General features: G+C 42.8%; 1 protein-coding gene across 3 annotated transcripts in view; it reads right to left on the bottom strand.

The window, feature by feature from the left end:
• Positions 1–25,812, bottom strand: part of DGLUCY (D-glutamate cyclase) — a 116,693-nt gene that overhangs the window by 66,003 nt on the left and 24,878 nt on the right. For all 3 annotated transcript variants that reach the window (XM_056546975.1, XM_056546974.1, XM_056546973.1), the window contains 11 exons: positions 21,470–21,623; positions 16,755–16,953; positions 15,602–15,752; positions 14,331–14,453; positions 13,101–13,298; positions 10,689–10,949; positions 9,569–9,668; positions 6,435–6,583; positions 4,884–5,003; positions 4,610–4,761; positions 2,064–2,221 (listed from right to left, as the gene is read on the bottom strand). In XM_056546975.1, coding sequence (XP_056402950.1) covers positions 2,081–2,221; positions 4,610–4,761; positions 4,884–5,003; positions 6,435–6,583; positions 9,569–9,668; positions 10,689–10,949; positions 13,101–13,298; positions 14,331–14,453; positions 15,602–15,752; positions 16,755–16,953; positions 21,470–21,623 — 1,748 coding nt within the window. In that variant the 3' untranslated portion in view covers positions 2,064–2,080. The remainder of the gene's footprint in view (positions 1–2,063; positions 2,222–4,609; positions 4,762–4,883; positions 5,004–6,434; positions 6,584–9,568; positions 9,669–10,688; positions 10,950–13,100; positions 13,299–14,330; positions 14,454–15,601; positions 15,753–16,754; positions 16,954–21,469; positions 21,624–25,812) is intronic.

Genomic DNA, 25,812 nt, shown 5'->3' with positions numbered 1-25,812 from the left:
TGTGAACATCACCTTAGGCTGTGTTTTCACTTTAGCGTTTTTGGGCTGCGTTTCTTTATTTGCATAATTAAAAACTAATGGAATGTGTGGGCTCTGCCATGTGGTCTAAGCTGACTGTGTGGGTTTTGCGGTGTGATCAGCGTTACCAGGCATAATCAGATTATTTATGACAAGAAAACACATGGTTTCAGATGACATCGTCCAGCTTTCCTCCCTACTGAAGATGAAGCAAATCAATTGAGATGAGTGCTGGATGTCCTCTTATTATCTTTACAAGACGATTACAAGAGGATTATCTGCTTATTATCTGCTATTACGTTTTCTGTATTATTAGATAAGGAACCGGACAGCGTTACACGGAAAGCAATGGGGAATGCTGCTCTTCGTCACCTGCAGCTCTGTCCATAGCTGGAGAACATTACAAATGCAAAATACTATCTTTCAGAAAGCACAATTTACATTGTTTTTTTTCAACATGGAATACACTTAGAATTCTTGTTAGCGATCACCCTTAACGGGACAGAGCCCACCCGAAACCGGGACAGAATTCCCCCTTTATTGGGATAAAACCCACCCTAAACTGGGAATGCAACACGTTTCACGCTAGTGCACTTCATCAGGCAAATGAAAATGATGCCTGATGAAGTGTACTAGCGCGAAACGCATTGCATTTTGGGAATAAAGCTGATTGCTTCAACTGTTGCCTGGTCCCTCAGCGCCTTACCATCCACTGGTCTGGAGGTCGTTGGTTTTTTTAATTGCTTTTATTGTGGAGTGGCAGCAGAGGGATCTGCTTCATGCTATCATCCAAGTTGTGCTGGCCTTTGCACAACTTACATTGGTAAGCGCTCTATCATTATTAGCGTTCCCACATATGTTATTTATTGCACCATGGAGCGCTCTTTTTTGTCTTTTTTGTAAGCCCGTCCTAAATCAGGACAACTGCAAGTCTAAATTTTGGACAGTGTCAACCCAAAACGAAATAGATCCCACCCTAAACCAGGATAGTGTTGACCAGGCCTGGTGCAAGGATTTTTGCAACACTAGGTGAAAGCTAATTTTGCCACCCCTTGGCTCTTCCCGATGTGGTGCGTGCGATGTCAGGATGTTGGATGGACCTGACCTTAGTGATTGCCCGTGTCTGCCTCAGAGTTGGTGCTGTGCTCCTCCAGCAGGCTGAAAAAAGCTGATTATTATAGTACAGGTGGGGTGGGGGTACCGTGGCGGGGTTTTGCTTGATGGGCAGGTGTTTCGGATGCTTGCTTACTTTATTGCAGCAGGCAGAGCGGCGTCCCCATCAAGAAGGCGCTCTAGGTGGCTGCCTATTTTGCCTATAAGCAGAGCCGGGCTTGGTGTTGACTAGTCTTCATAGAAGTACTCACTAAAAATACTGTTTTCCTGTCTGCAACCTACAATAAAATAAAAGCTAAATCTGTGTTTTGGCGGAGATTGTCCACGTGTTATGAGCTTGGGCTAATAAAACCGGGCGTCACTACATCAGAGCCATCGACAAAGGAGAGGATGTGAAGCGTCAGAGCTGCGGTCTATATGCACCAGGACAATAGATTGGCTTCAATCTCAGTCATTTGTGGTTAATTGTTCAGAGTTTCCAGAAACCTATGTTCCACCAACAAGATTTTTTTTTTTCCAGGAAACAGTGTTTGTTTTGCTAAGTTTAGCTGCGGCTGAATCTAGAGGTCTGAGTGTCTGGTTCTGCTGCAAATGCAGAACCCACTGAAAAGAAGAAGGATGCACACAACCTGCTCCTAGCTGCTAAAAATGGGTTTCATTCATATAGAAGAAATATAATTTCATCATTGTACAATGGCGTTTATCTGCATTGTGTATTCATCCCAGATGAATACCAGTGTTTTCCAACCAAGCTGCTTCCAGCTGTTGCATAACTACAACTCCCAGAATGCACGGACAGCCTTCGGCTGTCCGTGCATGCTGGGAGTTGCAGTTATGCAACACCTGGAGGCACCTTGGTTGGAAAAGTTAAACATTGTATAAAACACAAAATATATTTGATTGATTATTGCTGCCTGTGATCAACATCTGACCTGGTGACATCGACCGATTACTCAATGACCTCAAGAAGCCGCTTGATCATGTCCGAATGAACGTCGTAGAATGGAAGACCGTCTACTTCCATGGCAAGATTCCCAGTAAATCCACTGCGGATACCATGATTCACCAGTATCGCCAGTAGCTTTTCCTCCTGTAGAAACATATTAGATACATAGTTACAAAGTGCTGCGGTTGTCCAAAATATATACACATAAGTACAAGCACCAACCACTGCCCTTCACTGGGGATAATGATCTTGGGTTCCAATAGAAGTAACATTTTAACATGTAAAGTGAGATGCAGAATCCCCATTCACAGAAGACCGGCTATACTGGATACAAAGCTTTCACAAAGAGCAGTGTTTTCCCAACCAGCGTACCTCTTGCTGTTGCAAAACTACAACTCCCATCATGACCAGACAGCCAAAGGCATGCTGAAAGTTGTAGTTTTGCAACAGCTGGAGGCAGAATTGTTGGGAAATACAGACCTAGAGCGTCTTCAACCTAAGCTTCTCCAGCTGTTGCAAAAAGTCAAGGCCAAATTCAGGTGATAAGTCCAATGATCACAATATACATGTGACTACTGTATTATTTTTGGTCTCCCTGCACCATCACCCAACTATGTATTCTGCAAGCTGTATGTTTAAGCTATTGAGCTTCCATTTAACTTCCAATCTGGGTGAGTGATGTCTGACAGATAAACACACAGGAATAAAAAAAAGCCCAACAGGATTGTGCAAGAAATGTTGATAATGACAGGAGGTGCTAGTCCAGCAACTTCAGGGTTAAAATAGCAAAATAAAATGCAGGACAAGAGATACATTTTGAACCTGGCGGCTATACACACTCTATACATGGAGAGTTTAATACTATAAATGTTAAAGGGGTTCTTCAGGGTTCAGTTAATATCCGTTCAGTGGGGGTCTGATCAATATCCGATCAGTGGGGGCCTGATCAATATCCGATCAGTGGGGGCCTGATCAATATCCGATCAGTGGGGGCCTGATCAATATCCGATCAGTGGGGGCCTGATCAATATCCGATCAGTGGGGGCCTGATCAATATCCGATCAGTGGGGGCCTGATCAATATCCGATCAGTGGGGGTCTGTTCAATATCCTATTAGTGGTGGTCTGATGAGAGGTCTGATCAATATCCTATCAGTGGGGGTCTGATCAATAACTGACTGGTGAGAGTCCAATTCTTAGTACCCCTGCCGATCAGCCGGTTGAAGGGGCTGCTGCATCCTTATCAGGCTCCATAGACTGCTGGATGTGGTAGTGCAGCTCATCTCCTTCACTACACAAGCTGCAATAAAAAAGGTATAGCCTGGTAGGATATTGATCACCCCCCCACTGATCGGGTATTAATCAGACCCCACTGATCGTATATTGATAATATCCCCAATGATCCAATATTGATCAGACCCAGACTGATTGTATATTGATCAGACCCCCCCCCCATCCCCCACTGATCAAATATTGATTAGACCGCCCCCTAAATGAGATATTGAACAGAGCCCCACTGATCGAGTATTAATTAGAACCCCAATAATTGGCTATTGATCAGACCTTCACTGATCGGATATTGACCAGACCATTTACTCAATGGATACTGATCATACCTCCACAGATCGGATATTGATCAGACCTTTACTCATTGGATACTGATCAGAGCTCCACAGATTGGATATTGATCAGACCTTCACTGATCGGATATTGACCAGACCATTTACTCAATGGATACTGATCATACCTCCACAGATCGGATGTTGATCAGACCTTTACTCATTGGATACTGATCAGAGCTCCACAGATTGGATATTGATCAGACCTTCACTGATCGTATATTGATCAGACTTTTGCTCATTGGATACTGATCAGAACTCTAGTGATTGAATACTGATCAGACCTCCACAGATCGTATATTGATCAGACCTCTACTCATTGGATACGTATCCGAACTCCAGTGATTGGATACTGATCAGACCTCACCAGATCAGATATTGATCAGACCTTTATTCAACGGATACTGATCAGACCTCCACAGATTGGATATTGATCAGACCTTCACTGATCGTTTATTGATTAAACTTTTACTCATATGATACTTATCAGAACTCCAGTGATTGGATACTGATCAGACCTCTACAGATTGGATATTGATCAAACCTTCCCTGATCGTATATTGATCAGACCTCTACTCATTGGATACTTATCAGAATGCCAGTGATTGGATACTGATCAGACCTCACCAGATCAGTTATTGATCACACCTTTACTCAATGGATACTGATCAGACCTCCACAGATTGGATATTGATGAGACCTTCACTGATCGTATATAATGATCAGACTATTACTCATATGATACTTATCAGAACTCCAGTGATTGGATACTGATCAGACCTCCACAGATCGGATATTCACCAGACCTTCACTGAACGGATATTATTGGCCTAACCAAAGGATTGGCAATGAATTAGTAAAAAAAAAGCCTGGGGAACCTTATTAAATACTGCACAATGTAAGGGAAATATCACCTTCTGGACAGAGGGGAGTGAGGAGGCCCAGGTCTCTCGCTCTGACAATTTCGGGAATCCAATTGCTTTTCTCAAGTAACGTTCATGAATTTCACAGATGTTCAGGAGGTATAAGGCACAGGACACGGCGTATCCGCCCCAGTTGGACACACCTAGGATAGAACAAAGACAACGTGGGTACATAAGTGCAGCAAAGGAAAGAAGATGGTAGAAATGACAGAACAAAAACACATTAATAAGAGAGAAGACGACCAGTATGTTCTTTGCTTCTTACCGGCGATCACTACGAAATCTGCAGCCACATCACATGCGATGGTGTCTCCATTCCTGATATATTTCTTTACAGCCTCTTTCACTTTGCCTGTGCCCAGCTCATTGCCACCATCTCCAATCCCTGTAAAGTGGAAACAACTATATGATACATACAACAAAAAACCAAAGGAAACTAATTACAAAAGTTTTCACCCCCTTGGACTTTCTGCCAATGTTGCTACTGTTACAAACCAGAATTCAAAGAGAATTAAATAGACTTTTACAATTTGATCAGTGCAACATGTATAGCACTAGTGCAAAATACATAATAATTTAAATTATGAAAGAATAATGAGAACCAAAAAGTTGACATCTGTTGGATGAATAATTATTTACCCCCCTGAATATTCGGTAGAACCACCATTTGCTGCAATTACAGCTGCCAGTGTTTTACGGGATGTCTCCATCAGCTTCCCATATCTAGATATGGAAATGTCAATTCTTCTTGGTTAAAAAAAGCTGAAACAGTACCTCTCATGATCTTGTTGCATTTTATAATCCTCCCAGGTCACGGCCCCCATCATGATAAACGACCCCCTGCCTTTATTTTTTATTATTTTTAGTTTTCTACCTTGATATTGCTCTGTATTTTCTGCTCAGTCAGATTCACAGACTGGGAAGGGGCGTTCCCCAGCAGGCGTGACATCATCTGAAGCCATACAGGGGAGAACTTCCTCCCTCACTCTGCTACACACAGCTCAGAGCAGTTCAGTGTGAGATGAGCTATGACTGGATAAGGCTGCAACCCCCCCCCCCCCCACCTTTAGTATTTGCTGATTTTGGACTTCTGCCAGGCCAGCAGGAGTCCAAAGTCTGTGCAAGAGATGGGGGGGGGGGGGGGGGGTTGTGCAGATGTGCTTTGGACAAGTAGGGAGACACCTAGTGGCAGCTTTTTTATTTTGAACAAAGTACATTACAAAGATTTTTTTTATTTACCATAAAGCGTGCAATAGCAAAAATTTGTTTTAATGACAGTGCCCATTTAAAGAAATGTGAAATAGGAAATAAAATTCAAATAAATAATTAAAACTGTAAATCAGTCCCTCCACTAATAACATTTACCCCCCCCCCCCCTTTCCATTTTATAAATAAAAAATAAAAAAATTATTCTTTAATATACTTAAATATAAAGCTTATGATCCTGCATGGTGAATAGCGTAAACATAAAAAAATACAAAATGCCAGAAATGCTGATTTTTTTTTGTCATATCATAGGCCTGAAAAGAATAATAGAAAGTGATCAAATAGCCCCATCTGAAAAAACATTTAAAAAAAATGGTACAAATAAAACCTACAGGTCTTTGTACAAGATATGAGCCCTCAAACAGCCTCATATATAGAAAAATAAAAAAAAGTTATAGTTATAGCCTCCAGCTGTTGTATAACTACAACTTCCATCATGCCCAGACAGCCATAGGCTGTCTGGGCATGCTGGAAGTTGTAGTTATACAACAGCTGGAGGCGCAATGTTTGGGAACAGTATTTGATAAACAGTATTACATGCAGGGCTTACCTGTTGTGCTGATGCCGGGAATGGTCTGTGCAGCGACAAACAGGTCATCGATGGGATCCACCAAGTGCTTGATATTGACTTTCCTGGCGTTGTAATAATTCCCATCACTCGCTCGTCCGGCTCTTTCTACGGCTATCAAATGGTCAAACCTTGGAGAGGAGAACGAATAAGATTAAAATGTCACTCAGGATAACTAGAAGGTGCAGCTCCTTTTTTGTTTATTTATTTTATTTTGTAGTCTAATAAAACTTTATTCCCTTGTACAGCAATACTTCAACATTCAGGAACACAGCATTTGGCATAAGCAGGGCCATGTTCTGAGATTTTAGTGAACACAGAATTTGATCCTACAGAATTTGATCCTACTAATTTCATGTGAACTACAGGATGACATCCTCACCTATTAGATCCCTCCCAGCTCTATCCATATACTGCTGCTTCAATCTCTATGGGATCAGTATACATAGTAGTTGTACACCTCCCCTCCAACTCTCTCTGCATACTGCTGCTGCTATTTCTATGGGTTCAGGATATATAGTAGTTATACACCTCTCCTCCAGCTGTATCTCTATGAGATCAGGATAAATAGTAGTTACACAGCTCCTGTCCCAGCTCTATCTTTATACTACTGCTGTTATCTCTATGGGATCAGGATATATAGTAGTTATACACCTCTACTTCAGCTCTATCTGTATACTGCTGCTATCTCTAGGAGATCAGGATATATAGTAGTTATACACCCACCCCCTCCAGCTATCTCTATGGGATCAGGATATATAGTAGTTATACACCCCCACCCCACCCCCACCCCCCGACTCCAGCTCTATCTGTATACTGCTGATAGCTCTCCAGCTCTATCTGTATACTGCTGACGCCTCTATGGGTTCAGGATTTATACAGTCACGATAAAAATGCATACTTTTTACCTTAATTTTGGAAAGTCACAGCAAAAACATGGTAAAAAATGCTATAAAAATGCAGTTAAAAAGAAAAAACATATGAACACAGTCTGAAAGCTTTATATCTTTATAAAATACTTAAATTGTGTTCATGGATCTAATTACCTTCTCCCTATGGGAATATTTCTCTAGAAAACACACAATGAATAAATAAAAAAATGCATTAAAACTGCACATAATGTGAAATGTCCCCAACCCACTTATGAGTCTCAGCTGCTGGAGTCTAGACACTTAATTAGAAAACCAGGTGCAGTGATCAGACTCCACCCCTTCTCTCTGTAAAGCCAGGGAATTCATGGAAAAGATAGGCAGTATGCCTGCCACATCAGCTAAAACATGTAAGCACAAGGTTTGGAGGATGAGGTAAAATATCTATTTCAGAATACGCCTGCAGAAATGGCAACACGCTCTGCCCCCTCCCATCGTGTTTGAAAGAACGTCTCAAGATGGCATTTCCAGAGAGACTCCACCCAAAATGATGAGACCCACGTGATGGACGAGGAACACCTACAGATGGAAGAAACCAATCACAAGGACAGCTGTTCATGAAATGCTACAGACTACGGTATATAAACCCTTGTAATTGTTCCAAATACAGGAAGAATATCGGGCATATCGGGCATATGCTGATTCTGACACCTAATTAGGAAGGGGGCAGATACTCATCTGATACCGGGTCGGGTTGCAATCAATTTCAAAGGCATACACAAAAATACAGCTAAAATTCTGCACCGAATTGGATGTAGAATCCACAACAATTCTCCCATCCAAATCACATTTCAAAATCATCTCCGATTTACTTCCACTCCAAAACGGTTAGAACGAGGCTTTACTATCCTATACAGCAGTGGTCTTCAACCTGCGGACCTCCAGATGTTGCAAAACTACAATTCCCAGCATGCCCAGACAGCCAACGGCTGTCCGGGCATGCTGGGAGTTGTAGTTTTACAACATCTGGAGGTCCGCAGGTTGAAGACCACTGCTATACAGGGTTTATCAGCCTCTTAAAGGGGTATTCCAACGATGCCACAGTTTGGCGTTTCGGACGCATTGCGTATTTGTATGTTAAAATGTTTATATATTGTACTGCACTGTTCGTACCGAAAGTTGTTTATTGCTTTTTGCGATGAGAAGACACGCGGGTGGGAAGGGGGATTTGTTCTTTGTGGGTGGGGGTGGGAGGTGGGGATTTGTTCTTTGTGGGTGGGTTCTTTGTGGGTGGGAGGTGGGGATTTGTGTATGTATTGTTACTTTTTCTTTTTTTTGTGTGTGTTGTTATTGGAAAAAGTTCAATAAAAATTTACCTGATTTAAAAAATAAAAAATAAAAAAAAGGGGGTATTCCAGGAAAAACATTTTTTTTTTCTTATATCAACTGGCTCCAGAAAGTTAAACATATTTGTAAATGACTTCTATTAAAAAATCTTAATCCTTTCAATAATTATCAGCTGCTGAAGTTGAATTGTTGTTTTCTGTCTGGCAACAGTGCTCTCTGCTGACATCTCTGCTTGTCTCGGGAACTGCACAGAGTAGAAGAGGTTTGCTATGGGGATTTGCTTCTAAACTGGGCGGTTCCCGAGACAGGTGTCATCAGAGAGCACTTAGACAGAAAAGAACAACTCAACTTCAGCAGCTCATAAGTACTGAAAGGATTAAGATTTTTTAATAGAAGTAATTTATAAATCTGTTTAACTTTCTGGAGTCAGTTGATATATATATATAAAAAGTTTTTTCCTGGATAACCCCTTTAATAAAATAGTTGTTTTTTTTTAACCACTTTATGTCCTGTGAACGGAATAGCGCTCTGGGATGTTTATAGACATAAAAGTGAATACAGATCGTCATTATCATTGGTCATGTTGTGAATAGAGATGAGCGAACTTACAGTAAATTCTATTCGTCACGAACTTCTCGGCTCGGCGGTTGCTGACTTTTCCTCCATAAATTAGTTCAGCTTTCAGGTGCTCCGGAGGGCTGGAAAAGGTGGATACAGTCCCAGGAGACTCTTTCCTAGGACTGTATCCACCTTTTCCAGCCCACCGGAGCACCGGAAAGCTGAACTAATTTATGCAGGATAAGTCATCAACTGCCGAGCTGAGAAGTTTGTGACGAATCGAATTTACTGTAAGTTCGCTCACCTCTAGTTGTGAACCTGCAGGGGGAGCCAGTGACTAACCTGGGGGCCGACGGGTCTCCATTCTCACACAGAAATTTCACGGCACAATCTGGAGTTTCTCCCTTGTAGGATAACACAGGTACAGTGACCCGCAGGACTCCTGGGAAATACAAAGCAATGAAGTGATAAGTTCACGTTGCGCTGTGTGTCTACCATTTACCGTTTCTCTTCTATTATGTTTAACCCCTTAATGACCAAGCCAACTTGAGTATTATCGCCCAAACAGTTTTCCTTATTTTCTTTCATCACCACATTCCAACAGCAATAACTTATTTATTATTTCTTTGCCATGTTTTTTTGTGTGACAAGTTTTCTTTTAACATCATTTGTAATTTTATTCTCTAGCGCTACAGCTGTACCAAATTTGCATAGTTTTTTAAAAATTTTATTTTAGTAGTTTGGCACTTTTTAAATAAACACTTTTTTATAAAAAAAAATAAATAAATAAATAAATAGAATAAAATATTTTGCCACATTCCAAGACCCATAACTTAATTTCCTTGACAAAAAACGGGGAGGGTGGGGGACTTTTAAACTTAAAAATCTGTAGTTTTTATTGGTGTCATTTTCAGGTACATACAACTTTTTAAAGGAGTTATCCAGGAAAAAACTTTTTTTTTTAGATATCAACTGGCTCCAGAAAGTTAAACAGATTTGTAAATTACTTCTATTAAAAAATCTTAATCCTTTCAGTACTTATGAGCTCCTGAAGTTAAAGTTGTTCTTTTCTGTCTAAGTGCTCTCTGACGACACCTGTCTCGGGAAACGCCCAGTTAAGAAGCAAATCCCCATAGCAAACCTCTTCTAAACTGGGCGGTTCCCGAGACACGTGTCATCAGAGAGGATTTAGACAGAAAAGAACAACCTTAACTTCAGAAGCTCATAAGTACTGAAAGGATTAAGATTTTTTATTAGAAGTCATTTACAAATCTGTTTAACTTTCTGGAGCCAGTTGATATTTTAAAACAAGTTTTTTCCTGGATAACCCCTTTAACTGCCATTGCTTAAATTTTTGGGAGGTGGATTTACAAAATACTGCCTTTTTTTTTTTTTTTTTTAATGTATTTATTTATTTTTTGTTAACCGCAATTCTGCCTATATAAACTCTAAGGGAATGTACCTTGATCTATCGCATCTTCCACAATTTTTTTGTACATGCCGATGGCGTGTTCATCTGTAACTATGACAACCTTCTTTCCAAGGGCCTGCAATGTGGCGGTCATAGCGAGGGCCCCGGGGGGACCGTCCGTCTCCTCGGGAGGAACGTGCTGATAGTGAGTGGGGAATCCGGTGGTTATGAGGACGGATCGGGCGTGAGACAGAGACAGGCAGCTCCTCAGCAGCTCATCCTTAAGGAGCAGATTCCCTATACCTCTGTTACCTGCAAGACAATCACATCGTCACCATTCCTTAAAGGGTTATTTCGGCTTTATACATGCCCTTTATGCCCCGTCCAAAGGATAGGGGATAAGATGTATGATCACAGGGGTCCTGCCACTGGAACCCCCGCGATATCGGTGCAGCCCCTGTCACGGTCACGCCCCCTCATGACGTCACACAACGCCCCCTCCATTTTTGTCTATGGGAGGGGGTGTGACGGATGTGCCTCCCCCTCCCATAGACATGAATGGAGGGGACGTGGCGTGACATCACAAGGGGGCGTGGCTGCCAGGGGCTACACAGAGATCGCGAGCATCCCAGCGGCAGGACCCCTGCGATCATACATCTTATCCCCTATTCTTTGGGTAGGGGATAAGATGTATAAAGCCGGAATACCCCTTTAAAGCTGAAGAACAGAAAAGTTAAGAAAAAAAGAGGAATATTCTGCAGAAACAGTAAACTACATTCAGTCCACTAAAATCCTGCTGCAATACACCTCAGTACACTGGTACCCCAAGGTATACCTGCAGTGTCCCTAAAAAAAAGTGATTTAAAATGCATTCAAAAAGTTTTCAGATCCTTTCACTTTTGTTTTTTTTCACATTTTGTTATGTTGTTCCTTGTGATAAAAAAATGATTGGACAAGACACAGTCCTGTCTATATAAGGCACCACAGCTGACAATGTATATCAGAGCAAATGCCAAGCCATGAGAGGGAAAGAACTGCCTGTAGAGCTCAGAAACAGCCTTGTCTATATAAGGTCCCACAGCTGACAATGTATATCAGAGCAAATGCCAAGCCATGAGAGGGAAAGAACTGCCTGTAGAGCTCAGACACAGCCCTGTCTATATAAGGTCCCAAAGCTGACAATGTATATCAGAGCAAATGCCAAGCCATGAGAGGGAAAGAACTGCCTGTAGAGCTCAGAAACAGCCCTGTCTATATAAGGTCCCACAGCTGACAATGTATATCAGAGCAAACACCAAGCAATGTAGAGGGAAAGAACTGCCTGTAGAGCTCAGAAACAGCCCTGTCTATATAAGGTCCCACAGCTGACAATGTATATCAGAGCAAATGCCAAGCCATGAGAGGGAAAAGACTGCCTGTAGAGCTCAGACACAGCCCTGTCTATATAAGGTCCCACAGCTGACAATGTATATCAGAGCAAATGCCAAGCCATGAGAGGGAAAGAACTGCCTGTAGAGCTCAGAAACAGCCCTGTCTATATAAGGTCCCACAGCTGACAATGTATATCAGAGCAATCACCAAGCCATGAGAGGGAAAGAACTGCCTGTAGAGCTCAGAAACAGCCCTGTCTATATAAGGTCCCACAGCTGACAATGTATATCAGAGCAAACACCAAGCCATGAGAGGGAAAGAACTACCTGTATAGCTCAGATACAGCCCTGTCTATATAAGTTCTCACATCTGACAATGTATATCAGAGAAAACACCAAGCAAAGAGTAGAAAGGACTGCCTGTAGAGCTCACAGACAAGATCTGGAGAAGGGGACAAAACATTTCTGCTGCACTGAAAGTTCCCATGAGTTCAGTGGCCTCCATAATTCTTACATGCTGGATGATCAGCCTTAAAGGGGTACTCCGGTGCTCCAGCGTTTTGAACATTTTGTTCAGAACACTCGGAGCCAGAGGCCGTGATCGTGATGCCATGACCACGCCCCTCGTGATGTCACGCCATGCCCCATCCATGTCTATGGGAGGGGGCGTGTCAGCCGACACACCCCCTCCGATAGAAATGGATGGAGGGGGCGTGGCATAACTGCACGAGGGGGCGTGGCAGTGACTGCACAACCAATGCCGCAGGAACCCAGCGTTCGGGAGATCAGACATCTTATCCCCTATCCTTTGGACAGGAGATAAGATGTCTAGCAGCAGAGCACTCCTTTATTATGTTTTCATTCACTGACAACAACAGGATAATTTGGAGTGAAACAAAGTACATATGTAGCAGGGGGGGGGGGGGTCTTATATGGTGCTGCACACTATGGCCATAGTGTAGCGTGCCGGCCATAGGCTTATGGTGTAGAACGCTAAACATTTGCTTTAACCTGCTGAAAGTTTCTTTGGCGTTTGCTAAATTAAGATTTTAGGAAGCTGCAAAACTTTTGCAACTATATCACATATAGTTACCTGGGTCTATGGCAACTATTTCTTCCAACAATCTGATTTTGTGCGCCGTGCGCTGTGAGACCAGGCTGTAATGCAGAGGATCGGAGGAAATCTGTACAACCGCTGGACCGTCCTGGGGGTCGGGGGATGGGGAGTCCTCATTCTTTACATCAGTGATAAACATGGAGCCGGGAGAATGGGTGAAAGCCAAGGGAGATTCTGCAAGAGCAATATTACACATTCACCATTGTCCATAGACACAATGAGGACAGAGAAACAGCAGCAGAATTCAGTCTTATTAAAGGGGTTGCCCAGTATTAGAAAAACACTGCTTCTTTTTTTGCAAAAGCAGCGCCACTCCATCTACAGGTCCTGTGTAGCATTGCAGCTCAGTCCCATTTACTTAAAGGGGTACTCCGGTGAAAAAATTTTTTTTCATATCAACTGGCTCCAGAAAGTTAAACCGATTTGTAAATTACTTCTATTAAAAAAAAAAAATCTTAATTCTTCCAGTACTTATCAACTGCTGAAGTTGAGTTGCTCTTTTCTGTCTGACAACAGTGCTCTCTGCTGACACCTCTGTCTGAGGAACTGTCCAGAGTTGGAGCAAATCCCCATAGCAAACCTCTCCTGCTCTGGACAGTTCCTGAGAAAGACAGAGGTGTCAGCAGAGAGCACTGTGGTCAGCCAGAAAAGAACAACTCAATTTCAGCAGCGGATAAGTACTGGTAGGATTAAGATTTTTTTAATAGAAGTAACTTACAAATCTGTTTAACTTTCTGGAGCCAGTTCATATGAAAAAAAAAAAAAAATTGTTTTTGACCGGAACACTCCTTTAAAGGGGTACTCCGCTGCCCCAGCATTCGGAATATGTTTGTTGTTGTTCTGAATGTTTTGAGCAGGCGGCGGGGTCGTGACATCGTTGCCACGACCCATGTGAAGTCACGCCACACACCCTCAATGAAAGTATATGGGAGGGGGCGTGGCAATGATGTCACGACCCCGCCGCCCACACACAGTGCTCTAAACGAACGCTGGGTGCTGCACAGAGATCGCGGGGGTCCCAGCACCGGAATACCCGCAATCAGACATCTTTCCCCTATTCTTTGGATAGGGGATAAGATGTCTATGTCTAAATGGAACTGAGCTGCAATACCAGATACAACCTGTAGAAACAAAACACACAGATCTGTCAGAGCTGCACGATGTATAAGGTTTTGCCAGCTCTATGCGGGTAGGGTTAATACTCACTGCAACTAACAACGGCCTCCACCCCGGTAACACCACAAGCCCAAAACACCGGGACGTCCCCAGGAAGTGACTGCACCGCATCCCCATAATCCGGCTTCTGAAGATCTTTAATCCCAAGAAAATCTGCATCAAAGGGAGAAAGGAGAAAATGGTCTTTTATATGAAGATAAAGAAGAACCCACTGATATGTTTTGTACTCAGAAATTAAAGGGCTGTCCTAGCCAGAAGCATTTATCCTGGGGCATTAGGTTCTGTGATTTTTTTTCAACGTAGTTGTACAGATGATGAAAGTAGCCGATGTTGGTGCCCTTTTATGGACACAGACACAGGTTAATCCTGAACCTTTCTCCTCCAGCTCTATCTGTATACTGCTGCTGCTATTTCTATGGGATCAGTATATATAGTATTTATATACCTCTCCACCTGTGCTATTTCTATGGGATCAGGAGTTATACATTCTCCTCCCAGCTCTATCTGTATACTGCTGCTATCTCTATGGGATCAGGATATATAGTACTTATACACCTCCCCTCCAGCTCTATCTGTATATTGCTGCTGCTATCTCCATGGGATCAGGATATATAGTATTTATACAACTCCCCTGTGAGGCTGCGTTCACACACTGCATAATTTTGCAGCATTTTTCCTGTTTTTGCTGTGATTTTTCCCAAATCACTGTAAAAATTTGACTATTTTACAGCAATTGAGAAAAAAAAACGCAGAAAAAAACAATTGTGTACAAATGCAGTAAAATTCTGTGTGAACACAGCCTAATGGCAATATTTCTCTAAAAAGTGCATTTTGAGTAAGAAAATGCATCCTAACAGCACATAATGTGAACTGACCCCAACCCACTTATGAGTCTAATCAGATCACCTGGTTGATCTCCAGCACAAGAAGCCTAAATAGATGACCAGGTGCAGTGATCAGACTGCCCCTCCTCTCTCTGCAAAGCCAGAGGATTCATAGGAAACGTAGGCAGGATTAGGAAACATTTCAGTGATGGAATTGTAACCAGGATGGCTAAAAACTCCCATGCCTGCCACATCAGCTAAAACAGGTAAGCACAAGGCATACACAAGACCTTTTAAATTATTCTCTAATAATAGCCAATCCTTAAAAAAATATGCTGGAGTGCGTATGGCAGGATTATCCCATAGTGATTTGGACTATTCTGCACCAATATGCTGGTTCCTAACATCAGCCATTATTATCCGTAGTAGCCATTATTATCTGTACGGGTGAGTGGCGCTGCACAAGGCACGGCTGACCTGGGGAACCTATGTGCACTGGAGCTCCATGACATTTCTTCATGGGGTGTGTGGCAATAGCTGCAGCCTCCAGCTTGTGCTGTGGAATCGGCCTCATGGTCACCACCAGATTACAGGAAAATGCGCCCGCTGGATGGCACGGCACAGACGTCTGTGGAGAAACAAAGACTGCATCACGGGAAGAAGTCTTCAGAGTCTGCACGCACATGATGGGTAGAGACACAAGGAGCCATCCTCACAGGTTTGGATTGCTCAATGTGTTGCCCCTTGCATGGAGTAATGCAGCCACATTAACAATCATTACCTGCAAGGCCACAATGCAACCTCAGGTCCAAAGTCTCTGGAGGAGCTTATTAAACCTGCAGCGCAAAAGTTGCCAATTCCTTTAGAAGTCTCATTTGCCCCAAAAAGTTTAAATTTTTTTCCTATTTTGCACTCTTCACGGCACTTTCACAAAAAGTGAGCGGGCGCAGCAGGAGGAGCGTTATACATTTACTATAATTTATGTGAGAACATTGGTTGTGAATACAGCAAGAATCTGCTCTTCCATATTTTGTCTTAAAGGGGTACTCCACCGCTAGACATCTTATCCCCTATCCAAAGGATAGGGGATAAGATGTCTGATTGCAGGGGTCCTGCCGTTGGGGACCCCGCAATCTCCCTGCAGCACCGGAGGCTCGTGACATCACGGCCGCGCCCCGATCGTGACGTCACAGTCATGCCCCCTCAATGCAAGTCTATGGGAGGGGGCGTGACGGCAGTGACGAGCCTCCACCCCGCATCGCCAGTCATCCAGCGAAGTTCGCTCTGTGCACTGGATGTCTGGGGTGCCGCAGCTATGATAGTGGATAAGATATCTAGAGGCGGAGTACCCCTTTAACGGCAACAGAGAACAGAGCTAATTTCTTCAAAAACAGCACCACTTCTTATTACAACTTGGCTCCATTTACTTTAATGGAACTGATCTGCAATACAACACAGGACATAAGGACAGGTGAGGCGCTGTTTTTATAAACCGGATAACTCCATATAATGAATCTACCCCCCCCCCCCCACCCTCTTCAAATTGATAAAACTCCTATCCTATAATCATATTCCCCATCTAATCCACAGTACTGGATTCGCCCTCTACCTTACGCCCCAATACACCTACCTTATACATGCTGACATTCCGCCCCTGCTCCACGTATCTCACAGGGACCCCGAGCTTCTGCACCGCGCTCTCAAAGGAAAAGCTGCATCCGAGATAGAAAGTCACCATATCCTTCAGCTGCTCTGAGTAATTCTCCAGACTGGTGAGACTCTCAGCATAGACGCCATGTTCATATCTCCGATACTGAAGACAATCCGTGCTAGAAAACATGAAACCCAAAGATTTCACCTAGTGCGTTATAAGAGGAGCGGCTGATATCATCACATATGATGTAATATATAGAGGTTATATCAGTACTGGAGCGTTATAAGAGGAGCGGCTGATATCACATATGATGTAATATATAGAGGTTATATCAGTACTGGAGCGTTATAAGAGGAGCGGCTGATATCATCACATATGATGTAATATATAGAGGTTATATCAGTACTGGAGCGTTATAAGAGGAGCGGCTGATATCATCACATATGATGTAATATATAGAGATTATATCAGTACTGGAGCATTATAAGAGGAGCAGCTGATATCACATATGATGTAATATATAGAGATTATATCAGTACTGGAGCGTTATAAGAGGAGCGGCTGATATCATCACATATGTAATATATAGAGATTATATCAGTACTGGAGCGTTATAAGAGGAGTGGCTGATATCACATATGATGTAATATATAGAGATTATATCAGTACTGGAGCGTTATAAGAGGAGCGGCTGATATCATCACATATGTAATATATAGAGATTATATCAGTACTGGAGCGTTATAAGAGGAGCGGCTGATATCACATATGATGTAATATATAGAGATTATATCAGTACTGGAGCGTTATAAGAGGAGCGGCTGATATCACATATGATGTAATATATAGAGGTTATATCAGTACTGGAGTGTTATAAGAGGAGCGGCTGATATCACATATGATGTAATATATAGAGATTATATCAGTACTGGAGCGTTATAAGAGGAGCGGCTGATATCATCACATATGATGTAATATATAGAGGTTATATCAGTACTGGAGCGTTATAAGAGGAGCGGCTGATATCATCACATATGATGTAATATATAGAGGTTATATCAGTACTGGAGCGTTATAAGAGGAGCGGCTGATATCATCACATATGATGTAATATATAGAGGTTATATCAGTACTGGAGCGTTATAAGAGGAGCGGCTGATATCATCACATATGATGTAATATATAGAGATTATATCAGTACTGGAGCGTTATAAGAGGAGAGGCTGATATCACATATGATGTAATATATAGAGATTATATCAGTACTGGAGCGTTATAAGAGGAGCGGCTGATATCACATATGATGTAATATATAGAGGTTATATCAGTACTGGAGCGTTATAAGAGGAGCGGCTGATATCATCACATATGATGTAATATATAGAGATTATATCAGTACTGGAGCGTTATAAGAGGGGCGGCTGATATCATCACATATGATGTAATATATAGAGATTATATCAGTACTGGAGCGTTATAAGAGAAGTGGCTGATATCATCACATGATGTAATATATAGAGATTATATCAGTACTGGAGCATTATAAGAGGAGCGGCTGATATCACATATGGTGTAATATATAGAGGTTATATCAGTACTGGAGCGTTATAAGAGGAGCGGCTGATATCATCACATATGTAATATATAGAGGTTATATCAGTACTGGAGCGTTATAAGAGGAGCGGCTGATATCACATATGATGTAATATATAGAGGTTATATCAGTACTGGAGCGTTATAAGAGGAGCGGCTGATATCATCACATATGATGTAATATATAGAGATTATATCAGTACTGGAGCGTTATAAGAGGAGCGGCTTATATCACATATGATGTAATATATAGAGGTTATATCAGTACTGGAGCGTTATAAGAGGAGCGGCTGATATCAGTCACTTATGATGTAATATATAGAGATTATATCAGTACTGGAGCGTTATAAGAGGAGCGGCTGATATCATCACATATGATGTAATATATAGAGATTATATCAGTACTGGAGCGTTATAAGAGGAGCGGCTGATATCATCACATATGATGTAATATATAGAGATTATATCAGTACTGGAGCGTTATAAGAGGAGCGGCTGATATCACATATGATGTAATATATAGAGATTATATCAGTACTGGAGTGTTATAAGAGGAGCGGCTGATATCACATATGATGTAATATATAGAGATTATATCAGTACTGGAGCGTTATAAGAGGAGCGGCTGATATCAGTCACATATGATGTAATATATAGAGATTATATCAGTACTGGAGCGTTATAAGAGGAGCGGCTGATATCAGTCACATATGATGTAATATATAGAGGTTATATCAGTACTGGAGCGTTATAAGAGGAGCGGCTGATATCACATATGATGTAATATATAGAGGTTATATCAGTACTGGAGTGTTATAAGAGGAGCGGCTGATATCATTACATATGATGTAATATATAGAGATTATATCAGTACTGGAGCGTTATAAGAGGAGCGGCTGATATCAGTCACATATGATGTAATATATAGAGATTATATCAGTACTGGAGCGTTATAAGAGGAGCGGCTGATATCAGTCACATATGATGTAATATATAGAGGTTATATCAGTACTGGAGCGTTATAAGAGGAGCGGCTGATATCATCACATATGATGTAATATATAGAGATTATATCAGTACTGGAGCGTTATAAGAGGAGCGGCTGATATCATCACATATGATGTAATATATAGAGATTATATCAGTACTGGAGCGTTATAAGAGGAGCGGCTGATATCATCACATATGATGTAATATATAGAGATTATATCAGTACTGGAGCGTTATAAGAGGAGCGGCTGATATCATCACATATGATGTAATATATAGAGGTTATATCAGTACTGGAGCGTTATAAGAGGAGCGGCTGATATCACATATGATGTAATATATAGAGATTATATCAGTACTGGAGCGTTATAAGAGGAGCGGCTGATATCATCACATATGATGTAATATATAGAGGTTATATCAGTACTGGAGCGTTATAAGAGGAGCGGCTGATATCATCACATATGTAATATATAGAGATTATATCAGTACTGGAGCGTTATAAGAGGAGCGGCTGATATCATCACATATGATGTAATATAGAGGTTATATCAGTACTGGAGCGTTATAAGAGGAGCGGCTGATATCATCACATATGTAATATATAGAGGTTATATCAGTACTGGAGCGTTATAAGAGGAGCGGCTGAGATCAGTTACATATGATGTAATATATAGAGATTATATCAGTACTGGAGCGTTATAAGAGGAGCGGCTGATATCACATATGATGTAATATATAGAGGTTATATCAGTACTGGAGCGTTATAAGAGGAGCGGCTGATATCACATATGATGTAATATATAGAGGTTATATCAGTACTGGAGCGTTATAAGAGGAGCGGCTGATATCATCACATATGATGTAATATATAGAGATTATATCAGTACTGGAGCGTTATAAGAGGAGCGGCTGATATCATCACATATGATGTAATATATAGAGGTTATATCAGTACTGGAGCGTTATAAGAGGAGCGGCTGATATCATCACATATGATGTAATATATAGAGGTTATATCAGTACTGGAGCGTTATAAGAGGAGCGGCTGATATCATCACATATGATGTAATATATAGAGATTATATCAGTACTGGAGCGTTATAAGAGGAGCGGCTGATATCATCACATATGATGTAATATATAGAGATTATATCAGTACTGGAGCGTTATAAGAGGAGCGGATGATATCACATATGATGTAATATATAGAGATTATATCAGTACTGGAGCGTTATAAGAGGAGCGGCTGATATCACTCACATATGATGTAATATATAGAGGTTATATCAGTACTGAAGCGTTATAAGAGGAGCGGCTGATATCACTCACATATGATGTAATATATAGAGGTTATATCAGTACTGGAGCATTAGAAGAGGAGCGGCTGATATCATCACATATGATGTAATATATAGAGGTTATATCAGTACTGGAACGTTATAAGAGGAGCGGCTGATATCACTCACATATGATGTAATATATAGAGGTTATATCAGTACTGGAGCGTTATAAGAGGAGCGGCTGATATCATCACATATGATGTAATATATAGAGATTATATCAGTACTGGAGCGTTATAAGAGGAGCGGCTGATATCACATATGATGTAATATATAGAGGTCATATCAGTACTGGAGCGTTATAAGAAGAGCGGCTGATATCATCACATATGATGTAATATATAGAGGTCATATCAGTACTGGAGCGTTATATGAGGAGCGGCTGATATCACATATGATGTAATATATAGAGGTTATATCAGTACTGGAGCGTTATAAGAGGAGCGGCTGATATCACTCACATATGATGTAATATATAGAGATTATATCAGTACTGGAGCGTTATAAGAGGAGCGGCTGATATCATCACATATGATGTAATATATAGAGATTATATCAGTACTGGAGCGTTATAAGAGGAGCGGCTGATATCATCACATATGATGTAATATATAGAGGTTATATCAGTACTGGAGCGTTATAAGAGGAGCGGCTGATATCAGTCACATATGATGTAATATATAGAGATTATATCAGTACTGGAGCGTTATAAGAGGAGCGGCTGATATCATTACATATGATGGCGGATATATCAGACTTCCTTACCGTATATCGGAGTCATTGCTCAGGGGGGGAGACTTCCACTCCCCGGGAGCGCTGCGGTATAGCAGAGGCAGGGGACCAGTATTTTCCCGGCAAAATCTCTCAAAATCATCAGCTAAAGACTTGTGCAGAATCACCACGTTGGCCTGATTGTATCCTGGAAATTTACATACACACAGTCATCTAGAGCATGGAGGAAACATGGGATCTGTATTTATAGATATCTGTACCTGATCTTTAAAGAAGCACTCTGGGAAAACATATTGTCACATCTTTTGCTGCACAGACTTACCACAAGTTTCCCCCCCCCCCCCCATACTTAAAGGGGTACTCCACTGCCCCAGCGTTCGGAACATTTAGTTCTGAACGCTGGGTACGGGCTGCAGGGGTCGTGACGTCACAGTCACACCCCTCATGATGTAACGATACGTCCCCTCAATGCAAGTCTGTGGGAGGGGGCGTGGCGGCTGACTTGCATTGAGGGTGTGTGGTGTGATGTGACATCACGACCCACGCAGCCTGCACACATCGTTTGGAATTAAATGCTCCGAAAAAAATGGGGCAGTGGAGTACCCCCTTTAAGTAAGGGAAAGAAAAAAAAACTGACACAACGACGGCCTCCGGCTGCGAGCGTTATGAACAAAATGTTCAGAACGCTGGAGCACCAGAGGACCCCTTTAAGGTTTAGATGTAGTTGTAAAAGAAAAAGTGTGACCTAAGGAAAATAAAATTAGGAGAAATGTGGAAGGGTTGTCCAGAACTTTCTCAGAGTTTCCTTCTGATATAAATCTGCAGAATCATAAAAATAAACAGTCAGAATATAAGAATTTTTTGACAGATAAAAACTAACATGGGATTTTTTTTCGTGGCCAAAACAAATTTGTTGAAAGTTACAAAACAAATAAACTCAATTCTAATCATTAGGAGTCAAAATGAGAGCAGTTATGTCAACGAGAGATAAAAATGGATCCGTATAAGAGTCAGAAATAGATAACCAGAGGGAATTATAAGGGGGAATGTTTTTAGACAGACGTGTTTCTGGATCATGCTGCATTCCCTATGCCAGTGTGTGTTTCCCAACATTCTTGGCCTTAGGGCACCCACCCCTAGGCAAAAAAAAATTACCTAGCTGCACCCATACTAACTTAATATATTTTTATTTAAAATTAAAAAGAAGGTCTACCTTTTTACCTAATGATATTCAGAACCCACATCTAATCCACCCAGTAGTAATCACATTCAGCACCCACATCTCACCCCCCACAGTAGTAATCACATTCAGCACCCACATCTCATCCCCCCATAGTATATACCTTCAGCACCCACATCTCATCCCCCACAGTAGTAATTACATTCATCCCCCACGTCTCATCCCCCACAGTAGTAATTACATTCATCCACCCCCCCATCTCATCCCCCCCAGTAGTAATCACATTCAGCACCCACATCTCATCCCCCACAGTAGTAATCACATTCAGTACCCACATCTCATCCCCCACAGTGGTAATTACATTCAGCACCGACATCTCATCCCTCACAGTAGTTATTACATTCAGCACCCACATCTCATCCCCCACAGTAGTAATTACATTCAGCACCCACATCTCATCCCCCACAGTAGTTATTACATTCAGCACCCACATCTCATCCCTCACAGTAGTTATTACATTCAGCACCCACATCTCATCCCCCACAGTAGTTATTACATTCAGCACCCACATCTCATCCCCCACAGTAGTAATTACATTCAGCACCCACATCTCATCCCCCACAGTAGTTATTACATTCAGCACCCACATCTCATCCCCCACAGTAGTTATTACATTCAGCACCCACATCTCATCTCCCCCCGTAGTAATCACATTCCATTCAGCACCCACATCTCATCCCCCACAGTAGTTATTACATTCAGCACCCACATCTCATCTCCCCCCGTAGTAATCACATTCCATTCAGCACCCACATCTCATCCCCCCAACTTCTGGTGTGTGGCTAACCTGCTAGAGATGCACAATTTTTTTATAGGAGATTTAGGTCTTCTTTACTACCTAAGCTTTTAGAAGTTCTTAATGACTCCTGTCAGGGAGAGTTCTTGGCCCAGTCCACCCATATGTTCTACTAAGCATTAAAAATAAAGACCCATTGTATTTGGAGTATTACAGGCCCATCTCTTTGATAAATAAGAATGTTAAAATCTTTTCTAAAATCCTTAATCTACATTTGAAGGGGCATATTGTGAAGATTATCAAAATGGATCCAAGCGGTTTTATCAGGTAGGAGTGCATCTGATAATGTTCATACGGTTTTTACTTGCATTCAGAAAGCACAGAGTGGGAGCATCCATCCGCTCTCTCTGTATGCATCTAAGGTCTTTGACAGGATGGAGTGGGATGTCCTCTGGAAGGTTTTGATGAGGTCACGTTTGGGGTTCAAATTAAAATTGTGTTTAAATTATACTACTAACCCAGGATATACAACTTACTAATATAGGGTTATCATACATTGTACTGGCTTCAGCATGTTTTTGCATGAATCACCCCTGACAGGAAATTGTGTAGTCCTCTTATTGTGTGTGTCGTGTTGTCTCAGCAGCTCCACATCCTTTCTCTCCCGACAGGAAGTTGTGTAGTCCTCTCATTGTCAGTGTAGTGTTGTCTCAGTGTTACGCCGAGCGCTCCGGGTCCCCGCTCCTCCCCGGAGCGCTCGCTTCACTCTCCCCGCGGCAGCGCTCCGGTCACGTCCTCTGACCCGGGGCGCTGCGATTCCGCTGCCAGCCGGGATGCGATTCGCGATGCGGGTAGCGCCCGCTCGCGATGCGCACCCCGGCTCCCCTACCTGACTCGCTCTCCGTCTGTTCTGTCCCGGCGCGCGCGGCCCCGCTCCCTAGGGCGCGCGCGCGCCGGGTCTCTGCGATTTAAAGGGCCACTGCGCCGCTGATTGGCGCAGTGGTCCCAATTAGTGTGTTCACCTGTGCACTTCCCTATATCACCTCACTTCCCCTGCACTCCCTTGCCGGATCTTGTTGCCTTAGTGCCAGTGAAAGCGTTCCTTGTGTGTTCCTTGCCTGTGTTTCCAGACCTTCTGCCGTTGCCCCTGACTACGATCCTTGCTGCCTGCCCCGACCTTCTGCTACGTCCGACCTTGCTTTTGCCTACTCCCTTGTACCGCGCCTATCTTCAGCAGCCAGAGAGGTGAGCCGTTGCTAGTGGATACGACCTGGTCACTACCGCCGCAGCAAGACCATCCCGCTTTGCGGCGGGCTCTGGTGAAAACCAGTAGTGGCTTAGAACCGGTCCACTAGCACGGTCCACGCCAATCCCTCTCTGGCACAGAGGATCCACTACCTGCCAGCCGGCATCGTGACAGTAGATCCGGCCATGGATCCCGCTGAAGTTCCTCTGCCAGTTGTCGCTGACCTCACCACGGTGGTCGCCCAGCAGTCACAACAGATAGCGCAACAAGGCCAACAGCTGTCTCAACTGACCGTTATGCTACAACAGTTACTACCACAGCTTCAGCAGTCATCTCCTCCGCCAGCTCCTGCACCTCCTCCGCAGCGAGTGGCCGCTCCTGGGATACGCTTATCCTTGCCGGATAAATTTGATGGGGACTCTAAGTTTTGCCGTGGCTTTCTTTCCCAATGTTCCCTGCATCTGGAGATGATGTCGGACCTGTTTCCCACTGAAAGGTCTAAGGTGGCTTTCGTAGTCAGCCTTCTGTCCGGAAAAGCCCTGTCATGGGCCACACCGCTCTGGGACCGCAATGACCCCGTCACTGCCTCTGTACACTCCTTCTTCTCGGAAATCCGAAGTGTCTTTGAGGAACCTGCCCGAGCCTCTTCTGCTGAGACTGCCCTGTTGAACCTGGTCCAGGGTAATTCTTCCGTTGGCGAGTATGCCGTACAATTCCGTACTCTTGCTTCAGAATTGTCCTGGAATAATGAGGCCCTCTGCGCGACCTTCAAAAAAGGCCTATCCAGCAACATTAAAGATGTTCTGGCCGCACGAGAAATTCCTGCTAATCTACATGAACTTATTCACCTAGCCACTCGCATTGACATGCGTTTTTCCGAAAGGCGTCAGGAACTCCGCCAAGATATGGACTCTGTTCGCACGAGGCGTTTCTCCTCCTCGGCTCCTCTCTCCTCTGGTCCCCTGCAATCTGTTCCTGTGCCTCCCGCCGTGGAGGCTATGCAGGTCGACCGGTCTCGCCTGACACCTCAAGAGAGGACACGACGCCGTATGGAGAACCTCTGCCTGTACTGTGCTAGTACCGAACACTTCCTAAGAGATTGTCCTATCCGTCCTCCCCGCCTGGAAAGACGTACGCTGACTCCGCACAATAAT

The sequence above is a fragment of the Hyla sarda genome, chromosome 11 (assembly GCF_029499605.1).
Source record: "Hyla sarda isolate aHylSar1 chromosome 11, aHylSar1.hap1, whole genome shotgun sequence".
NCBI classification, from domain to species: Eukaryota; Metazoa; Chordata; class Amphibia; order Anura; family Hylidae; genus Hyla; species Hyla sarda.
Note: the sequence above shows the minus strand (reverse complement) of the source record. Positions and strands in the feature narration are given on the sequence as shown.